The sequence below is a fragment of the Stenella coeruleoalba genome, assembly GCF_951394435.1.
Source record: "Stenella coeruleoalba genome assembly, chromosome: 1".
Taxonomy (NCBI): Eukaryota; Metazoa; Chordata; class Mammalia; order Artiodactyla; family Delphinidae; genus Stenella; species Stenella coeruleoalba.
The window spans coordinates 141,030,993-141,053,430 of record NC_137169.1 but is presented as its reverse complement, the minus strand read 5'-3'; the positions used below and the strand labels follow the sequence as shown (position 1 = coordinate 141,053,430).

The following is a 22,438-nucleotide window of genomic DNA, read 5'->3' as shown; positions in this document are numbered from 1 at the left end:
ATTCAGACATAATGTTATTAATAAACAGGGACTAGATGGATTCTTTCACCTGAAACAAACAGAAAACAAAAACAAAACAAAACAAAACAGACAAAGGCAAAGTACTGGAGATAATGTTTTTCAAAGCAGCATACATCAGGCAATGAAGGATAGTGATCACTGAGAGAAGGAAAGGAAACACGGTGAGCCTTATAATGTCCCTAGCTTATTGCCTTGAGAGAGTTCCCAGACTGCAGAACAGAGAGGAAAAATCCATGCAGAGCCTGGTGGACTCCCTGAGTTGACATGCAGAGCTAAGAGTCTGAGTAGATGATGTTGGCTAGAATTGAGAGGACAGAGTACCAGAGAAGAGTAAGTTTCACAGAGACAGAACTCCAGAGATCTAGAGATGGTCCACCTGGAGTATTCACAGAGTAAACTATCTGGGGCCAGAAAGAACCACCTAAAAAGATTAGCAGGAACCCCTGGGATAAGAAACATGAAAAACTATACCAACCAATATATGTCATAATCAAATTGCTCAATATCAGTGACAAGAGAAACTCTTAAAAACAGCAAGAGTAAAAACACATACCAGATATAGAAGAACATATTATTAACAGGCTAAAGAGAATAATTTTATATTATTAATAACTATAATATAATAATAAATTATATCATTAATAATTATACATAATTTTATCCCTTGTTGTGGAAAAAGCATTTGATAAAATTCAACAACCATTCATGATAAAAACTCTTAGAAAACTAGGAATAGAGAGGAGTTTCATTGACTTGATAAAGAACATCTACAAAAAACCCTACAGCTAACATATTTACTAATGAAAGACTGAATGCTTTCCCCCTAAGGCTGGGAACAAGACAAGGATGTCTGCTCTCACTGTTCTCATCCAGCATGGTGCTGGAAGTTCTAGTCAGTGTAATAAGCAACGAAAAGGAAATACAAGGACTTCATTTGGAAAGGAAGAAATAAATTGATTCCAATTTGCAAGTGACATTTTCTTTGTAGAAAATCCCAAGGAATTTACAGAAAACCTCCTAGAATTAGTAACTGACCTAAACAAGATCATATGATATAAGACACCCACACAAAAAACAATTGTATTTCAATAAGCTAGCAATGTACACAGGGAAACTGTATTTAATAATACAGTACCAATTATAATTCCTCAAAAAATAAAATACTCAGGTACAAATCTAACAAAACATGTACAGAACTTGTATGTTAAATGCTACAAAAAAATAATGAAAGAAACTACAGAAGACCTAAATAAGTGGAGTAATATATCATGTTCATGAATTGGAAGATTCAATATGGAAAGGATGTCAATTCTCTCTAAATTGTTATACAAATTTAACACACTTCCTTTCAAAATTCCAGCAAGATTTCTTGGGTGGATATAGATTAGTGTATTTTAAAATTTATATGGAAAGGAAAGGAACTAAAATAGCTAATACAATTTTGAAAAGGAGAATAAATTAGGAAGAATTAACTGTACCTGACTGCAAGAATTACATAACTATAGTAATTAACGTTATGTGGACAGACACAGAGATCAATGGAACAGAACAGATAAACAAGAAACAGACACACAAGCAACAGACAACTGATTTTTGATAAAGGTACAAAAATAATTCAATGGAGGAAGGATAGTTTTTTCACCAAACAGTGCTGGGCAACTTGGTATCTATAGGCAAAAACATAAAATGAATGTCAACCTAAATCTCACACCTTATACAAAAATTAACTCACAATAGCTCACTAACACCAAAAGCATAATCCATGAAAGAAAAAGTCAGTAAACTGGACTTCATTAAAATTTAGAACTTTTGCATAAAAGGACCTAAGAAGTTGCAAAGACAAGCTACAGACAGTGAAAAAGTATTTGAAAACTATATAACTAACAAAAGACTCACATCTAGAAGATATTAAAAGAAACTTTCAAAACTCAACAGTTAACGCAAACAAAAAAGAAAATCCAATTTGATCATGGGCAAAAGACATGAAGAAACATCTACCAAATAGGATATAGAGATGGCAAATAAGCTTATGAAAATAGGCTCAAAATCACTAGCCATTAGGGAATGCACATTTTGACCACAATGAGATTTCATTATATACCTATTAGAACAGCTAAAATAAAAAAAAATAGTGAAACTACAAAATGCTGATGAGGATGCAGAGAATATTTATCTCTCCTGCCTTGCTGGTAGGAATATAAGATGGCACAGCTACTCTGGAAAAGTCTGGTAGTTTCTTAAACATACACTTATTATACAACCCAGGAATCACTCTCTTGGGTATTTATCCCAGAGAGAAAAAAAATTACAGCTAGACAAAAATCTATACAAGAGTGTTCAAGGCAGCTTTATTCGTAATAGCCAAAAAAAACTGTGTTTTAATTGGAGAACAGTTTAACAAACTATAATACTGAATACATTCACGTCATGGCATACTACTCAGCAATAAAAAGAAGTAAACTATTGATGGTTGCAACAATTTGGATGGAGTGAAAAAAGTCAATCTCAAAATGTCACATACTGTATAGTTCTACTTCTATAACATTCTCACAATGTCCAGTTATAGAGATGGAGTACAAATCAGTGGTTGTTATGGGTTAGATGGTGACAGAGGAAGGGATTGATATGACTATAGGCAGCACAATGGGCATCTTTGTGGTGATGGAACAGTTCTGCATATCGATTGTAGTGGTGGATACATGAATCCATGCAGCCATGTGAAAAAATGGCATATAACTACACACACATTGTACCAATGTCAGTTTCCTGGTTTTGACATTATACTATAGTTACGTTAAGATGTAACCATTGGGCGCAGGGTACATGGGACTCCTCTGTACTATCTTTAACACTTCCTGTGAGCTTGTAATTATTTCGAAATTTAAAAAAGTTTATAAAAATTATATGCTATAAACCCTAAAGTAATCATTAAAATAAAAGTACAAAGTATCATAACTAAGAAGCCAGCAAAAGAACACATAATCCAAGGAAAAAAGGGGGAGTAGAAAGAGAGGAATAAGGGAGCAAAGAAGAAGAGATGGAATATAGAGAAAATAAACAGCTAAGATGGTAGCTTGAAATCCAAACATGCCAACAATCACATTAAAATGTTCTAAATAATCAATTAAAAAGCAGGGATGACCATACTGGATAGAAAAGGAAGGCCTAACTGTGTTCTGCCTGATGGAATTGCTCTTTACAGATAAAGACACAAATAGGTTAAAAGAGAAGTATGGAAAAAGATGCTAGGCTAAAGGGAGCTGGAAAGACTATATCAATATCACACAATGAGTATTTCAGAGCAAAAAAATCTATCACGGATAGAGATGATCATTTCATAAAGAAGAAGAGGCCAGTTCATCAGGGGAACATAATAGTCCTACATGTTTACGCATCTAATAATGGAGCCTCATAGTACATGAAGCGAAAACTGAGGGAATGGCAAAGTGAAACAAATTCAGTTATACTTGGAACTTTCAATATTCCCCTCTCAATAATTTATAAAACAAGCAGGCAGAAAATCAGCAAGGATATAGTAGATTTAAACAAGGATATCAACCAACTTGATCTGACTGATATGTAGAGAACACTCCACCCAACACTAGCATCATATATATTTTTCTAAAGTGCACACAAAACATTTACCAAGATAGACCATCTTCTGGGCTATAAAACAAGTCACGATAAATTTAAAAGGTTTCAAGCCATACAAAGTATGCTCTCTTGACCCACAATGGAATTAACTTAGACATCAATAGCAAAGATCTCTAGAAAATTCCCAATATACTGAAACAAAATAACACAATTTTAAGTAACCCAAGGGTTAAAGAAGAAATCAAAAGGGAATTTAGAAAGATTTGACCTGAATGAAAATGAAAACACAAAATATAAAAGATCGTGGGCTGTTACTAATATAATACTTGCGGGAAGATTTACAGCACTAAAGGAGTGTATTAGTTGAAGAAAATATAAGAGAAACTCTTAGTGACCTAGGATTTCTTAAGATTGCTTAAATATGACATCAAAAGCACAAAGTATAAATGAAAAAAAACGAATAAACTGGACGTCATCAAATTAAAAACTTCTGCTCTTTTGAATTACACTGTAAAGAAAATAAGGCAAGCCACAGACTAAGAAAAAAAAAAAAAGGTAAAACATCTGGCTAACAAAGAATTTCTATCCAGCATATATAAACAGCTTTTACAATGCAAGCTGTTACAATGCCCTAATAAAAAATGGGCAGAAGATCTGAATAGAGATATCATCAGAATTTATACAGATCACAAATAAGCATATAGAAATTGCTTAACACCATTAGGTTAGGAAAATGCAGATTAAACCCACAAAGTGTTACCACTGTATACCCACTAGAATGGATAAAACTGAAAAGACTGGCCATACTGAGTGCTGACAAGGATCTGAAGAGCAACCGGAACCCTAGGACTGGAGCAGAGCAGCAATCTGGTCTCAGAGAAAGGGAGCTCCACTGGGACCAGAAGGTCTGGATTCCAGTTTTTACTCTTGAGGCTTTGGGAAAGTTTTCAATCCTTCTATCCCTATTATAAAATACCAGTAACAACTACTCAGTCTACTTCATCAAGCTCTTGTGATGGTCAGGTGAGGTAACGGGAAACTACTCTATAAATGTGGGGTACTAATGTTATTCTGTCAAAAACTACACGAGCATGAATATCTCCGGAAAGGCAATTTAAAGAAAGTGACAACAAAGATAAAATAATATCATGTTAAAACTTTTCCTGGTTTCTCATTGCCTTTATTTAAGCTAGTTTAATTACTTTCTAATATTTCACTATTTACTTACTTACAAGGCCTTCAAATATTTATAAAAATGTATCTGCCAAATAATACACAGATGTTTGTCTAAATTAACGTTAACCATTAATAAGATTATACTACTCTCTATGGTGCTAAGCATTTCAATAACTAATAAGTCAGTAAACTGCTGATATTTTTTAATATTTTAATTATTGTTTATCAAATTAGAATTTGGCAGTAAAAATCACTTTTCATAAAGACATTGCTTATATATTAACAAATCAATCTTGACTCATTCAGTCTGGCAGCTTTGTAAGAATCCATGACTTCAGTTTTTCTAGCTCAGCTTTGCTTAACTCATGGTAAACACCTGGGAAACTATGAAACTTTGTCCTCACGCCTAGAGATTTTAACACTGAGTTTGTCTCTTCACCCCAAGAATGAAGAACTAACTCATCTGCGGTACCATGACACTGAAATAATTCAGGGAGGACACCATCACTTTTCTGAAGAGCCTAGAGAAGAGAACATAAAAATGGAGAAGTTTAAGAAATTCATTTAAGAACATTATTCTCAGAAATCAGAGGGACGGAAAAACTCCAATTTAACCAAAGCTTCAATATTTAAAGGGGAAGAAGAGGCAGTGGTAGAGCTCTCTGAGGTATATACTGATGGGCCAGGACCAGGAGCTTAGCTGGTTGCTGGCACCACTGGAGCTGCAGCTGTACGTGATCTGAATTTACTCCGTAGAGGACTGTCTCAAAAATGGTCAAAGCATTTCCCGCAGAAACCTTGTGTCTTGGGAAGACAAACCTCTTCACATGGAGTGGAAAGAGGGAGGAACACAGAGCTCAGGTACAATCAAGGAAAAAATAGCATTCTTGTTCTCATTTCCATACCTACTGGTTCTACTTCTGGTAATGAGGCTGCAGCACTATAATATGACATACTCATAAATCAGGATATTGCTGAAAAATAGGTATCAGCCATGTAACTGATTCTTTGGTTTGATTATGTTCATGACATAATAAGCAAACCTAGTTGTAATCATCTATATTTTTAATATGTATGCGGGATACATATATAGCATACACATATTTTTTATCCTTTTCTCTTTGACACTTTGCTTAACAATAATCTCTGTACAAGGCACTTCCTAAACATGAATGACCAGCTGGAATTTACCAATATAACTAATCTGAATTCCCAGGAATGCTCTGTGAATCAATTGTTATTGTGTAATTATCAATGTTGTTTTAGTTTCAATGTGTGAATGTCTCATTTTTTTTCTGTTTTGTTTTTAAAATCTGGAACTTACCTGGTAAACAGCAGATGTCTTATTCAGAAAACTAGAAAGAGCAAATACTCCTGCCACATCCTGATGATTTCTGTATGCTAAATGCATTGCCATGCACCCTCCCATAGAAAATCCTCCTAAAAGAAGCAAAAATTCACTTATCAGAAAAAGCAGAATATATGTAACGATAATTTAGAACAAGATATAGCTATGCCAATCTTCCATAAATATTTGGAGACCTAAAAGAGATACAATGCTAAAGAGAAATTTAGCCTCCTTTAGATCTCATGGAAAAAAACCTGCTATGAGTAAATAACACTGTTCTATCTATGCCATCACTGGTAAAATAATTTGTTATAAAAGGAGCTAGAATTGAAAAAATAAATTTTGGTCATCAAGTAAAAATATTTATTATATTTCACAATATGAGTCATAGCACAAGTGTTATTTATTTAAACTTCTAGTGTCTACTTACATTTTGTTTATACTTACAGGAGTCCTCACACTGCAGCTACAATTAATAACATGCACCTTTCTGTCTTACTTGCCAAGCTACAAGCTCCATGAGGATTATATTTCTAGAGTTTGCCATATAATAGATGCTTAGTGATCTCTGAATTAGGAAGGATGATCAAAAATTTGGTGAGAAAGATAAAACATCTTTGTATTATAATATTATTTTGAAAACTGACTTGTGATGGTATAATTCAAACATAGGTACCCATATGTCCTTTTAAAAAAGAGTTTGGGGAAAAAATATTCACTTGACAAACTTTTATTGTCTTTTATGTGCCAAACACTGTCACTGGAGTGACACCAGTCACCAGAGATATGCAGATTAAAATACCTGGACCCTTCTGTTCAAAGGCGAAAACCGACACAACACAGAATATGGAGGTAGGGACCTGACCGTGACATAGCAGAGAGGATGGCCCAGCTTCAGCTTAGAGACTCGGTGTGATATTCCCCAGCATGACTGAGAGTTAAGAGACATCTCATGATTTAAAAGAAATCCATATGTTAGAGATAACAAGGCTGTAGGAACACAGTTTTTAGTTTTTGGAGAAATTCAAGAGCTTGAGTTATATTTTTTGTCAAATGTACCTAAGTAACATATTAAATGGGACTAGTATGACTAAGGAATTAAACATTTACTTTAATTTTACCTAGTTAAAATTTGAGTTTAAATACATGTGGGTAGGGGTTATCATATGGGACAATGAAGTTCTAGATAATCTAAGCTGCACCAATGATGGAAAAAAAGCTTTAAATTTCATAAATGGAGCAAAATGAAATTAATGTTCCATAAAAAACATAATGTGGCTAATATCATTAAATGTGATCTTTTAATGTGATATTTTAAAAAAATCATACAAAGATAAAATGTGAATAAAAATAGACCAGTGAGCAAAAACATATTTAAAAATTATTATAAAAGCACACCTACTGAGAAAATTTTTACACATTAAATGCACCCACCCCATCACTGCGCTTTTATTGACTAGGGTAACTTAATCACTTTATGGGATTCCCGAGCCCCTTGGGGGGACCAGCCTCACAGCAAGAACAGCAACAAGAACAGCAACAAAACTAAGAAAGAAAACACTTTCCCACGTATGAAATGCCATTATGAACAAAGGCATCCTTGAGACATTTAAACTCATGTTCAATTCTCCTAATTTATAATGAAGAAAAATGTACTCGTTGAAAACTCATTATTTTAAGATTCAATCTAAGTTCCTTGTCCATTTATAATCTCGTGAGGTAGCCTGCAATTCCTCACCAGCGATCTTTGACAATACAGTCACCTTTAACGTTGCGGACACCGGTGTGAAAGGGACTTTATGTATTTTTTTCTAATGGAAGAAAATTTAACACAAAAGACTAGTTATTTCAATTTTCATCTAAGTGTTTAAAATGCAATATAAAATATACTGCTCAATAAGTAAATACCAATGAGTAAACTCATTGTAGGTAATAGTTATGATGTATATTTATAGTCGCTGGTGAAGCATTAAAATGTCAAGAGTTAACATTTCAACATACATTTAAGATTAATAGGCTGAATAAAAAACATGTTAAAAAATAACCTAGTTTTTATGAACTCTTTAAATTAAATAAAACAGTAATAATGTATAAAAACTGTACTGGGAAAACTAAGCTAATCTATTTGAAAACAAAGTCCAGGGGTGGGGGGGTGCGGGGGGGAGGCAGGGAACTTACAATTCAAGTTTACCGTCAATTGAATGGGATTTTAAAAATGGAATAAAATCCACCCTCCAACCAAATTGCAACAATTTTTCCACTTTATACATAATTATTTTTCAGAATGAACTGTGATAAAGTCTCAAAAATTTGGGAATATATAAATTATGCCCACCATATTTGTATATTTTCTCTCATATAAAATTGACAGGGTAAACAAAATATTTATCATCTTCTATGGAAAGCTATTAAAACAGCAGTCCCAAGCCTTAAAAGTTCTGATAGTTGTTGCTGAAGAAACATACATTATTTAAGATATATATATGTTAAAAGAAAGTAAAAGGATGCTATCATTCTCCAGTTCCCTCCAAGAGCTTCAAAAGAAACATATAATGTCAGGAAAGTCAGCCTGGAAATTGTGGAGCTAGGTTTCATCTTGGTAACTACAACTATCCCTTCATTTTAATTTTAAATCTTATTATAAAATTAATATGTGAATATATGCCCACTGTGTAAAGTATTTCCACCACACAAAAATAAAGAAAATGCGTTATCCAAAATCTCACTACTCCAAAAAAAAAAAAAAAAAAAAAAAACAAAATCTCACTACTCACATATAATTTTGACATGTTTTTAAAAATTCATTTTAACAGTTAAACTCACTCTATATGTACAATTTTATACCTTACTTTCATGTAATACTGATTTGAATGTCTTTAAACAGAATTACAAAATTCCACAATTATTTTTTTACTACTTGAACACATACTAAGTATACTAAGTACCTTCTAAATGTATGTATATAGTATATAATGGTTACATAATAGTCAGTTGTATTAACAGACCATTACTCCCTTAACCGCTTTCCTCATGATGGGTATTTAGAGCATCATAATGGGTATGTAGAGCATCCATGTAAATTATTCAGGTGTAATTCCAGAAGCACTTGATTATCCCTGCTTCAAAATTCTGATAATATTATCAGAGAACATGAAAAACTATACCAATAATCTGGTCATTATCATTTGTCAGGTTCTATACATCCTAGATCAAAGTTAAATCTAAATTATGTCAGTTTTCTCTTAACAACAAATTATCACCACCTAGTGGTTAGAAAAAGGAATCTCATTATGGTACAAAGTTCCTAAGTCAATGCATAGGATCTGGGTTCTAGTCCCAACTCTATTTTAGCCAGCAGTCTCTTTGAACTTTAGTTTCTTCTTATCTGAAATGAGAATAATAATTTCCTACTTCACCTATTACAAGGGTCAAGAAAGATACTGTATTTGAAAAAATGTGTATAATTTAAACACATTATAGTGTTAAACTATATTCTTAATAATTTTTTCAGAATACAGAATCTGAATCCAGGTTTTAACAATAGCTATGTTGCCAAATTCAGAAAGTAATTTAAAAGTCACTATTTTATTGCCTGTGTTTCCCCTAATTTTTACCATACCCTCTGTAGAATCATGTGTGGTATTATTATATAAAAATAAATAAACTTTCTTATACCTGATCTTCTTAATATGCATAGTAAGGATTCACGAATGTCTCCAAGGAACACATTTAAAGCTTTTGCCCAGTTCCTCCTTTCTAACCAAAGTTTATTCTTTCCATTAAGAAAGAAATATATTTCCATTGTTGAAAACAAGAAAACAAAGGATTTTTCTTAGCTAAACTCGCAGTTGACTGCAATGTTCTTTAGTGTAATCTTACTCATCCTTTGTTTCCAAAGTCGTGAAACACTGTACGTGTTGGTCTTTCATCATTCTACTGGATCTATTGCATTTGCCATCTTCCTATTCCCCCAGACTTCAGACTAGCCAGCCTCCACAGTGTTGTCAGTGTAATCTTTTTAAAATGCTCATCTGATCATGTCATTCTCTGTATATAATTCAATAATCCTGGGAGTTGAAGCGCATATCAAACTAGTAGTCCCTGAGAGATTTTAATGTGTCCCTTGTTTTCTTTCATGAATGTGTTCCCCTATTTGTTTACCAGTCATATTCTCACTCATTCTTTAAAACTCAATTGGAGATTATCTCTTCTAAGAAGCAGTTCCTAGCTCCCCCCAAAATCGACTTGTTCTTTAGAACACTTTACTTCTGTTATCTCCCTCATTATACTGTAAAGCTTTTGATAGTTTTTGGTACTCCAGCACTTATTAACAATTTGGAAATTAAATTTAGTATGAGAAGTTTCATTTTTGACCTGACTAAGCTGTGTAAACTACCTAGAAAAGGTGGTATATCATACTCTATAAAAACATTGTTTTTAAACTAAGTTTAATATAATATCACTAATCAAAACAAAACCACAGAAAAAGAATGGGCTGCCACCTATGCAAATATAGAGAATAGTTTTGTTTACAAAGCTATATTTATTAAAATTACAATATCAGAGAAAAGGGTTCCATGAGGACACAATGTGTGATATTAAATCTGAAATTTTATCACATATTAAACAAAATCAACAAGGGTAACAATTTTGTACTATTATCTCTATTTTTTCCTTTTTTTAAAAAAAATTATTTATGTTTGGCTGTATTGGGTCTTCACTGCTGCCTGCGGGCTTTCTCTAGTTGTGGTGAGTGGGGGCTACCCTTCGTTGCGGTGCGTGGGCTTCTCATTGTGGTGGCTTCTCTTGTTGTAGAGCACGGGCTCTAGGTGTGTGGGTAGTTGTGGCGTGCGGGCTCAGTAGTTGTGGCTCGTGGGCTCTAGAGCACAGGCTCAGTAGTTGTGGCACACGGGCTTAGTTGCTCCGCGGCATGTGGGATCTTCCCAGACCAGGGCTCGAACCCGTGTCCCCTGCACTGGCAGGCAGATTCTTAGCACTGCTCCACCAGGGAAGTCCCTTTCCTTTTTAATCTTGTAATTTTTCTAGTTTTTCCTCTTATAATTAATTTTTTAAAATAACCTATGTTGTTTGTATATGTGTGTCTAGCATCTCAAATGCACTTTGCTTTGACGTCCCACTAGATCCCTCCTTCATTAAAATGTTATATCATTTAAATCTTACTTAATTTAAAATGTTCTATAATAGACACTTGACAAAAGTATTAAACCAGTAGAAAAATATGAAGCAGTACTTCTGTTTAAAGAATCTATGAGCAATGAAAAAGAAAGAGGGAAGCACAGCACGTATACTACTGAGAAAAGAAAACAGCTGGTAGGGAAGGAACAGTGAGCTCCCTAAGTCTCCACAGGCAGCACTGGTCCAGTACGGCCTTTCTGTTGTCTGGAGAGACCATGGGGAAGGTGGTATAGAGAGTGTTTAATAACAGCAAGAAAATTTCTTCAACATTACCTGCCAGGCATATTTCTAAGTGTTTCACATGAATTGACTAACTGAATCATCACACCTCTGTAAGATAAGTACTATTATTATCATCCACACACAGAGGTTAAGGAAACTCATATACCTACAAAATAGTGAATCTAGGATTAGAAACCTGCAGTCTGAGTCCAGAGCCCAAGTTCTTAACCATGTTATACTGCTGTCAGTTGCACTCATGCATTTGCAATTATGATATTCACAACTCAAGAAATGCATGTACAAATATTTGAATACATAATGATATTTTGCTTCATGTGCCATGTTTTCAAATAAGTGAGAAGTTCAGTTAGATCAATAAGACAAAAAAATAAAAAACAACTACAAGAGAAAATCCCTATAGGACTAGAGTGCTATTTCCTCTATGCATCAATAGCTAATCCATGTAAAGAAAAAGGAGGTAGTAAAGTAATGTTTTGTCATAATAAAAGAAGGTCAAGAATCACGTGTATTTTGGCACACTTGTTTAACTCTACAGAAATGTAAGTGAAGATTTATTTTCATTGACTGCTTAAATAACTAAAAGTAAAGTAACAAGGACAAACAACCTTGGATCTGCACTTGTCGTCTCTTTCATATCTCAAGCTAGGAAAGAGGCTTTATAGGAGTTCATAAGCTCATCTCACAAATTCTAAAAAAGCATTTTTTTCTTTCCCAATTTTTATATTCATAAGTGTATATAAATATCCTATTATACGCACTTTGTAATAAATTTCAAATTTTATAATTTTATAATAGTTTATAACCCTTCCAAAATGAAATTTTGTTAAAAATTCAGTGGAGCTTTGATAAAACATCGACTACATTACTGATTGCTTTATAAATAAGATCATCTTTTAACAAGGTTCTCTTGGTACTTCAGAAAATAATTAAAACCTTCCATGACATGGTAGAAAGAAAGTAAAAAACAATTCCAGATGAATCAAATAATTAAATATTTAAAAAATTATAGAAAAGCCAGAAGAACACCTATTTGAATATTTATTCAAGTTCTAGAGAAATATCTTCTTAAACTGAGAAATTATTTGGAAAAAAATAGACAAGTAAAAATAGCTTTCTTGTGTCAAAACATAAACAGAATTAAAAGAAAAATAAATTAAGTGCATATTGATTACCACTTTTGTTTACTTAATTTTAGCAAATATTTTTCAAGACAATATTATTCAGTGAGGTATAATAAGATGGACATTCTAATATAGGTGGGAGAAGTATCAACTGGTACAGTTTTTTCACAAAAGGAATTTGACAAGATGTATTAAGAATTTTACAAACGTTCAGTTAAATGGAAGAACCATGGGCTCTGAAATGAAGTAAACCCAGATTCAAAATTCTTATCAGCTCTCCGACCTTACAACAATCCATAACCTCTTTTCAAAGATGAATAAGATGAAGTAACTGATGGACACAGGGAAGGGCGAGGAGGAGGGATGGGGCAGGAGACAAGCAGACAAGCAATTACAATTCAACGTGATACGTTCTTTAACACATATACATTAGAAGTACGATTTGTATGTTTTCTACGTTTTTATGTGTGAAGATTTTATAATTTTAATTTAAAGCAATTTCTTACAGTACTAATATTTTGTTTTCCCACTGTCATTACGTGACTTCAGGATCTCATTACCCTATAGTCATAAATTCAGTAACTGGTTTTCCCATACCCAAATTGTTATCTCTTCACTTACCCCTTCTGCCAGATTAATTTTCCTAAAGCACAGTTCTAACTATATGACTCAAAGACATACTTTAATCATCTCTCCTCAATTACCTACAGAATAAAGGATAAAAGGGGAACCAGAAAGTATTTATTGAGAGTGTAAAATGAGCCAACTGTTTTACAAACATCATATCCCAGTAAAATAGTATTTTTATAGTATCATTATTCCCACTTTGCAGATGAGGTAGCAGAAATTCAGTGTAGGCAATTAAGTGATGAACCAGCTAGGCAGTGGTGGACTTTAGATTCGACCCATTTTGGTCACTATACCATTTGCTCTTCAGGTTGTTAGTCCAGCTAACAGATCAATAGGCATTTTCCAGTCAGACAACAAACTTTCTGCTAAAGCCATCTAACATCCAGACAGATAAAAACAAGCACTATTTTTTTTTTTACTTCTATTTACCATTCATATTACTCTCTATGTTTAGACCTCTACACTATAATAGTTAAAATTTTACTTATTTGCACATCTCAAAATCTCAAATGCCTCTGATACTTTCCTATTAAATTGTTCTCTAATAGCCCCAAATACTTATGACCTCTTTTCATCTGAATTCCTGTGATACTTAACTACTTAAGTCATCAATTTACAGATCAGGTCATGCTGCTCATTATAAATGTTTAGCTCTGTGCTAAGCATTGCGATGGGTCCTGAGAAATAAAAATACATACAGATGATCATTCCCTTTGAAGAGCTGTCAGTTATATTGCTTTAGGGCAATCATCAAGGCTGGCTGGCCTTACAGTTACCATTTTAAGTACCTCATGGGCTCTTCTAGGTTGTAAGCAACTGTGGCATTCCTGTTCTATTTATCGGTGTGTCTCTTTGAGCATCTAACTTACTGCCAGACACACAGTACTTAGAAACTTAGAAAATATTTGCTAAATCATTGAATGACAGAATCTGTTACACATTCACATATTTTGAATTCTATCTTGTAACTGTTTCATGATGCCCTCGACTGAATTGGTGCCCCTTCACTATGCTCTTCCCAGTACTCCCATAACGTTCTGTATTTATCTCTATGGCACAGATGTTAAACACAGAAACATAGAAATATAGAGTTAAACACTGATGAGGAAACAGAGGCCCAGAAAGGTGATGTTACTGCACTGGAGGGCACACTGCTTTTAACAAAAGTGAATGCTGAAGCCAAGACAGAAAAATGTATTCCATCCATTATATCATATTGCTTCTCAACTCAATGAATAGTTTAGTACTTCAATAAACACAAAGGAAGTTTATTAATTTGCCCAAATCCTGTCTACACAGGATTTCAATGTACATTTTAATGTTATTTAGAACATGATGAAGATACTTAATTTGCTTTATAATTTCAACATTAAATACAACTCATTATAAATTAAATAGTTATTTGGAAATAACTCTTTAACAAAAATCCATCCTGTATCATTCACATTCTATACAGTTTATCTTATTTTTGTATGTATTATAAAATGGTTTATGTATTTTATGATTGCAGAAAAGGAAAGGGGTGTAAGTAGAATAAAGCTTATATAAAGGCATGCTATATCCCCTTGGGAAGAGAGATTGCTAAAGACATGTTTAACAAAAGTTTATGAATACCTTATTCCTACAGTATTAACTCTGAAGAGTTTACTTTTCACGAATTTGCTGTTATATTTTGACTATGTACTCGAATTTATCTTAATTATGGCGATAGTAGTTTAAACATATAAAACTTAAGCTAATTAAAATAAAATGTTTTAAAAACTGGAATGAATAATCTCTTAATTGAAAATTAAAGTAGAAAGAAAATTTTAACCGCCATGGGAGTCTTAAAGTATGTTATTATTAAAAAGCAAATCATTTAAAGTTTCATGAGTTTTTGCTTATAATTCTATTACCCTTAAAATTCTTAATATGTAAAGTTTATCTGAAACTGTGAATAGGTCAAATGATATACAAAGTGCTTCCAAATAATGTTCCAAGTAAAATTCAATGTATAGAATTACACAAAAGTGAAAAAAATATTTAAATTCTCAACATCTAAAGATCTTACCTACTAATATCCTGTTCTTCTTGATACCACTTTTTACTTCACCATCAATCAAATCTGTAAGCACCTGACACATTACATCAATTGATTCAAGGTGTTCTGGGCAGTCATTAGATATTTGAAATCTGTCAAACCATACATTGGAGAATCCTCCTTTCAAAGGAGTATATGGCCTGTTTAAAACCAAAAAAAGAAAAAGAAAAAATTAAAATAGATGTTTTAATTTCTAAAAAATTAGTGTTTTGAATAATTACAATTTCCTCCAAGTTTTAAAAGTTAAATAATTCACATTAAAAATATTCCCATGCTGATTGCCTTAACTCTCCTATACTTACCTTGGTTCTATTAACATTTATTAATGCCAGTTCATCATCTTAGTTTCTCTCCATCTTTTAAGTTTCATAAATTCTCCAGAAAATCCCCATGAAAAAAGAGTAATTATTTATTGCATGTGCATGTTATTTTTTCCACTCAATTTAAATGATTATTTAACTATTTACAGCTAAATAAATAATGTCTGGCCATGCAAAAAGTCAATGCCTCAAGAGTAGAAAATATGATTTACCAAAATGCTTTTCAAAAGGTGGTTAGTTTGTAGCACATAAGTATGAAGGCTACGTTAGTAATTTAAAGGTTTCTTGATCACACCCAGGTAGATTATCCTTAGAATAGGAGTCTTCAATATTTTTGTTTTGTTTTGTTTTGTTAATCAAGAGTTGGAGCTATTTTATTTTTAAATCTTCTCAGGAACCTTGAAATGAGTTTAATGGGATACAAATAATCTTTGGAAGTGCTTATCATACAGATATTCCACACTGTTTGCATCATTTGGATCTCAAATTGGGTGCCTTGTTGGACTTAAAAACATTTTATGTGATAAGATGCCCTGAACTGGGTGTCTTGTTGAACAAGACTGATATTATAAGACGCTTTACATTTAAGTATGAGATGGGGTGGTTACAGTATTAGTGAATCTTGCTCTGGATGCTCTGTTATCTTAAGTATACATGTGTGTATGCACACGTTTGTGTGTAACCCAAGGTATTCCAAATATTCTGTCTTAATCAATTATAATGGGGTCAAGGGGTCCTGTATCAAGTCTTACGTTGGTAAAGGTAAGTGAAGGGAATGAAAACACTCTTAGAGCTTCCTGTAGCAAACACACAGACGTTTATGGGGATATATAAGACACACATGGAGAACAATAGTTTTCCAAAGATGAGGAATAGGAAAGTTTAATAAAAGATACAGCTTTTCACTTAGCAAATCTTGCTTTCTCCTCATGTGACCGTGAAAAAGTTTTATGTTATAAGTAAGAAGACCACAGAAAACACAAACAGTGACAAAAGTATACACTATAATTTGAAAGAAATCTAAACCAGTGATGACCACAGATGCAGGGTTTCTCCTAGACCAACACCTCTACTACTTTGCCCCATCTCAAATTTAGCTACATATACTCACCCTCCAGAGTCAGTGAAATAAAAGCATTTTATAAAATGTACAGCCAGAACAAAAAAATGGAGGGCTGAAAGACACCAGCTGAGATCTGAATGTGCTTCTTTGCATTTTCTTTAGTGAAAAACCAAGTGGAATCCTGGCGAACCCAAGGAGGTAGAACTATTCAATTCTCATTCTCTCAACCACTGTAGCAAAAGGACTCTGCAGTCTGTGCAGATCTGACCATCAAAAACATCCAACTGTTAGGACCAAAGGGTGGTGCTGAAGGGAATAGGAGAACTACACAACTGTTGTTCTGTATTGGTCTTAACACTCTAAAATAAACAGATATCCACTTAAGGAGCCTAAAAGTCAAGAGAAATATTTTGGAAACTTTCTCAGAGAAAGTGAAAGAAATCTGGAAACAAGGCAGTTGCTCTGACTCAGATTTAACAAGAACTCATCTTCAGAGAACCTCGTATTTACTAAAATATAATCGTGTTATAAACTTTACTTGGTAACATACTTTCTAATATTTGAATGTATATTACAAATATCTCTGTAAGTCAGTACACAAAACCCTAACATTTTCTCCTAGTTTATGCACATGCATGAAATCTTGCAAATACAGGCTATTTTGTCTGTGTGTGTATTGTTTTGATGTCTTCCAATTAAGTCCTTTTTATTTTTTTGCTCAACTCTCCATTCCTCCTCTCCTCTCCCACCCCATTGTACATCCTGCCCTTCACATTAGGTAAACTATGTTAATGATCTGGAATGTTTTTCTTTGCACATACATTAAAACATGTTTCTTTACATTATAGTTTTTAGAGCATTTGCTTTTCAAAAATGAAATAAGCCTATTTGGTTTTCTTATGTGTGTCATACTTTTCTCCTTTAACAATACCTCATGGAAATCCTTTCATCTGATATAGCTCTTACCTATCCTTTTAAATAGCTATATAATATAATAAAGATGTTCCACAATTTAATCTGCCCTTCACCTACTAATGGGCATTTATTTGGTACCCAGGTTTTAGCCACTAAGAACAATTCTGCATCAAACATATTCACGTACATGTTTTTACATACTGGGACTTTTATTCCTATGGAACAGAGTCTGTGAAATAGGACCACTGGATGGAGAGGTATGATTTTTACCTTAATAGATGTTTCAAAGTTGCTTCCACAAAGGCTATAAAAATTCACCTTTCTACAAGAAAGGTCTGAGAACATCCTTTTGCCCAACAGCCCTACCCTAATTACAACAGGTACTAACATACTTTAAAATATTACCATTGAAGGGTATCAACTATGGTTTTAAAATCAACTTTACTGAGGTATAGTTTACATATATAAATGCACACATTTTAAATACAAAGTTCAAAGACCTTTGACAATGTATTTCCATTATGATACAGAATATTTACTTTACTTCAGAAAATTCCATCATGCCCACTTACAAGCAAGTTCCATTCACTTCCCAGGAAACCGCTGACTGATTTCTATCACTATAGATTAGTGCTGCCTTTCCAGAACTCCACATAAAGGAATTACTTATTCATAACGTTGGCTATTTTATTCTATTGGGGTTTTGATTTTTTTTATTAGTTTAGAACCGCATCTGTGTATTATTGCCATAAATATTTTTCATTTGTATTTCAAGTATTTTTTTCAAATCAATTTCTGTATATTGACGTAATGTATTTAAAGTATCTATCTTTTTTTAAAAAGCCAAATAAAAGACTTTTACAATTGATATAATCTGTCCATTTTTTTTTGTATTAAACTAAATTTCTGGGTCTTCTGATTTATTTAAGGTATTCTCAGTCCATACATTTTTACATATAGAATCCAAGATTTTCTTCTAAGGTTTTTTTTTTTTAGTGGTACGCGGGCATCTCACTGTTGTGGCCTCTCCCGTTGCGGAGCACAGGCTCCGGACGCACAGGCTCAGCGGCCATGGCTCACGGGACCAGCCACTCCGTGGCATGTGGGATCTTCCGGGACTGGGGCACAAACCCGTGTCCCCTGCATCGGCAGGCGGACTCTCAACCACTGCGCCACCAGGGAAGCCCCCTTCTAAGATTTTTGTTTTCATTCTTACATTTAAGTTTTGAATTTTTCTGGAATTTACTTCATACATGAAGTGACCTAAGGGTTCAAATTCATTTTCTCCCAAATGGATAGCCAGTTGTGCCTGCACTACTACAAAAAACCAAAAACTTTTCTCATAAAGGTGAAATTCTACCTTTGCCATATTATAGTTCTGAATTATCTAGTCTGTGTCAACCTAGGTAAATAAGAGAATTAAACCCTAATACCTAATAACATTTACTGTCTATAATGAATGGGCTTCTCTCCAAAGCATCTAGATTGGTACTAGTTCTGTTCCATCCTAGGCAAAAATCAAGAAAATGACAAGTCATTTTGTGTGTTCTGTGATTCAGGTGGAAAATTCTGGTTGGGAAAGGCTCTATTTTGCTCCACTGATCTGTTTATCTACTCCTGTGTTAGGATCATGTCGACTGTATTTACAGTGGTTTTAGAATATGTTCTGAGGTGGAGTCAGGTGGGCCACCTCTCCCTACCATCATTACCACATGTCTTCCAGACTTGTCCTGCCTATTCTCAGATATCTAATCTTCTTTCTCTCTCTAAGAAATTAATCAAATATTTAGTAAATTCTTAAATAATTCCCCTTAAAAGTCCTTGTGGGATTTCAGGACTTCCCTGGTGGCGCAGTGGTTAAGAATCTGCCTGCCAATGCAGGGGACATGGGTTCGATCCCTGGTCCGGGAAGATCCCACATGCCGTGGAGCAACTAAGCCCGTGTGCTACAACTACTGAGCCTGCACCCTAGAGGCCACGAGCCACAACTACTGAAGCCCGCACACCCAGAGCCCATGCTCTGCAACAAGAGAAGCCACTGCAATGAAGAGTAGCCCCCGCTCGCCACAATTAGAGAAAGCCTGTGCACAGCAACGAAGACCGAACGCAACCAAAAAAAAAAAAAAAAAAAAAAAATGTCTTGTGGGAATTAACATTTTATGACATGAATCTGGGAGGTGGGAAGATTTCTGCAGACTGTGCTCTTCCCAGGATCAGCCACATTCTGGGCCTTACCTAAGGCTTCTCCTGCCTCGTTCCCCAGGCTCTAAGTGGGTACACTGGGTGCAGCAAAGATAAAATCCTGCGCCAGCTCTCTATGGGGACCCCCACAGAGCCTAAATTCTCCCTCATTCCTGTAGGCCTTCTGACTTCAGAAGCTGCTTGGCTCAAGAGAGGTAGATAAATTGGAATCAGAAAGGGAGAGAAGACAGAAAGCATTCTACCCTCCCACCTCCCAGAATCCCTTCTCAGGATTAACTTTCTTAAAGTACTCTGAAAATGAAAGCAGGTGCTTCCCATATAGCATTTATGTCACTGTTAGAGAAAAAGAATTCTCAAACTATTGAAATTGTCACTTAAATCACAGTGATCTTCTGAATGAAAACAATATACAACACTCATACTAAAGCCTGAATTAGACTGGTACTTTTTTGACTTGTTTCTACTTCCTTTTCATTTTCTTCTGTTTCTCTAAGGGTTTATTTGCCTGTCGAAGCACTTAAATAAGGATGATATCATAGGCTAAAATATGAATCATTCTGGGAACTCAGCCATTAATAGAAAAAAAATGACATTCACTTAACTTTTTGTCTTTGACAGTACCTTACTTAATTAGAGATAGATGCTCCATAGAATATAAGTTTTACTAATATAGTAGCCTTTTGTTCTCTCAGTTCTCTAAGAAAATTAATTCTGTTCAAAGGAGATAATAGGAAAAATGTGATGAGACAAAGAATAATTTTGAACTTTTTTTGTTAATAAAACCATCAACAATGTATAATTCTCCTAAGATGTTAGAAAAACCTTTCAATAAAGCATGAAAGTAAGATTGTCTTTTAAAGCAGGTAAACAAACTGGCACATATATTACACTCATTCACCTTCTTCCTCAAATAAACCACTTTATTAGCTGGTATAAAACGGCTCAGACATTACCACCATAAATAAATATGTTTGGCAAAGAACATCCGTGTGGCTCCTCAATCAATCAATCAATCAATCAAACCATTATACACTGGTAAAATATTAAGCGGGAATGAATGTCCAAGGTCTAAAAAAATAAAGAGTTGACATTTCAGCTTGACACCAGATTTTGTTCCCTATAAGTCATAAAATCGAAAGGTCATTCATAACCTTTCAGATAACATCATCGGGTTCCAGGCTTCCTCTCTGTGCTCATTTCACTGCTCTTCCCCCAACATTCACTAGGTTCCAGTCACATTTCCCTCATTTTTCTTCAGGACCACCTCACTACTGATCCAGGGACTTAGCACCTGACATTCCCTCTCCTTGTAATGCTCTTTTCCACAGTGATACCCCCAGTGCCAAGAACAAGTATTTGTTGAACGATGAATGCCAATAATCATTTGTGATTTGGGAATCATTTTTGTCAGCAGAATACCTAAAATTATTTTATTTTGCTCTGAATATCTTTTGACTTTAATTCTTGTAATATCCATTCTGTGATTTCCAGAAAAAGGTCAAAATTTTCTTTTGTTGGTTTTTTTTAAAAAGAACATGTTTCTAAAAAAATAAGCTTTTACATACTAATAGATATTTAAATGTACCATTTAAAATACTTACCAAAGAAGTATACTATTTCTTCAAAATAGCATTTTTTAATGAGGGTTCCTTGCCAGTGGAGTGTACTTATAGTACAGATCCACCGTTCTCAGGAGAGAGATCTCCTAATATCATGCTTCAGGTATGAATCCTAAGTGATGGAGTAAAGATGAACCCATTACTAAACCTAAATCAAGAGTGCCTAACCCTGTTTCAGAATATATGTTTAGTGAAAAATATAAACATGCACTTCATGTGGAAAAACAGTGCCTCTAAAAGTAGAGGCACTACTGACTGAATCTTATTACTTTTAGAATTTTTCAAAACACCGAGAAACTATATCATCATATAAATTACTGATGGCCTGTTAAAAATTACTGTTATTTTTTAAATGGAAATTCTACTAGTAAACCCAAACCAAGAAAACCTCTAATTACAAATACAGCTAAAGTATGTCACAAAATAAAAACCTTTATTGAGCACTTCAATTAAATATAGTCTAAATTAACATAATAAAACAATGAAGCAATATTTTCCATTTAAATCAACACAGCAACTAAATGCTGATTTTAATATGCCCCTCACTCAGCTGATTAAAAACATCTATTAAATAGGGTTGAGAAAAGGAATACCTTATAGTCAAAGTGGCAATTCACAATTTAATCAAAACATACTGATATGTTGTAACAGGCCACACCTGGGTAACCATAATAGACTATTGTTCTCTTCTTAAGTTCTTTAAAACATGTATGATGTTTGAAAGCAAAAATTATAACTTTGTTTGACAGAGTTTTCAATGTACATTGATAAAACATATACAACAAACATAAAGGTGGGGAGGATAAAGGAAACTATATGGTTGTAAGGCTTCAACATCTTGTGTAAGGTGGTAAAAAGTAAACAGGTGAAAGGTGTGATATGTATCTTATAATCCCTAGAACAATCAGGA

The 22,438-nt window shown here is 33.9% G+C and overlaps 1 protein-coding gene across 2 annotated transcripts in view; it reads right to left on the bottom strand.

Moving 5' to 3' along the window:
* Positions 1–1,538: 1,538 nt before the first annotated feature.
* LYPLAL1 (lysophospholipase like 1) overlaps positions 1,539–22,438 on the bottom strand; it is a 32,863-nt gene continuing 11,963 nt past the window's right edge. For both annotated transcript variants that reach the window (XM_079938141.1, XM_079938142.1), the window contains 3 exons: positions 15,380–15,549; positions 6,116–6,231; positions 1,539–5,312 (listed from right to left, as the gene is read on the bottom strand). In XM_079938141.1, the coding sequence (XP_079794267.1) occupies positions 5,094–5,312; positions 6,116–6,231; positions 15,380–15,549 (505 nt within the window). In that variant the 3' untranslated portion in view covers positions 1,539–5,093. The remainder of the gene's footprint in view (positions 5,313–6,115; positions 6,232–15,379; positions 15,550–22,438) is intronic.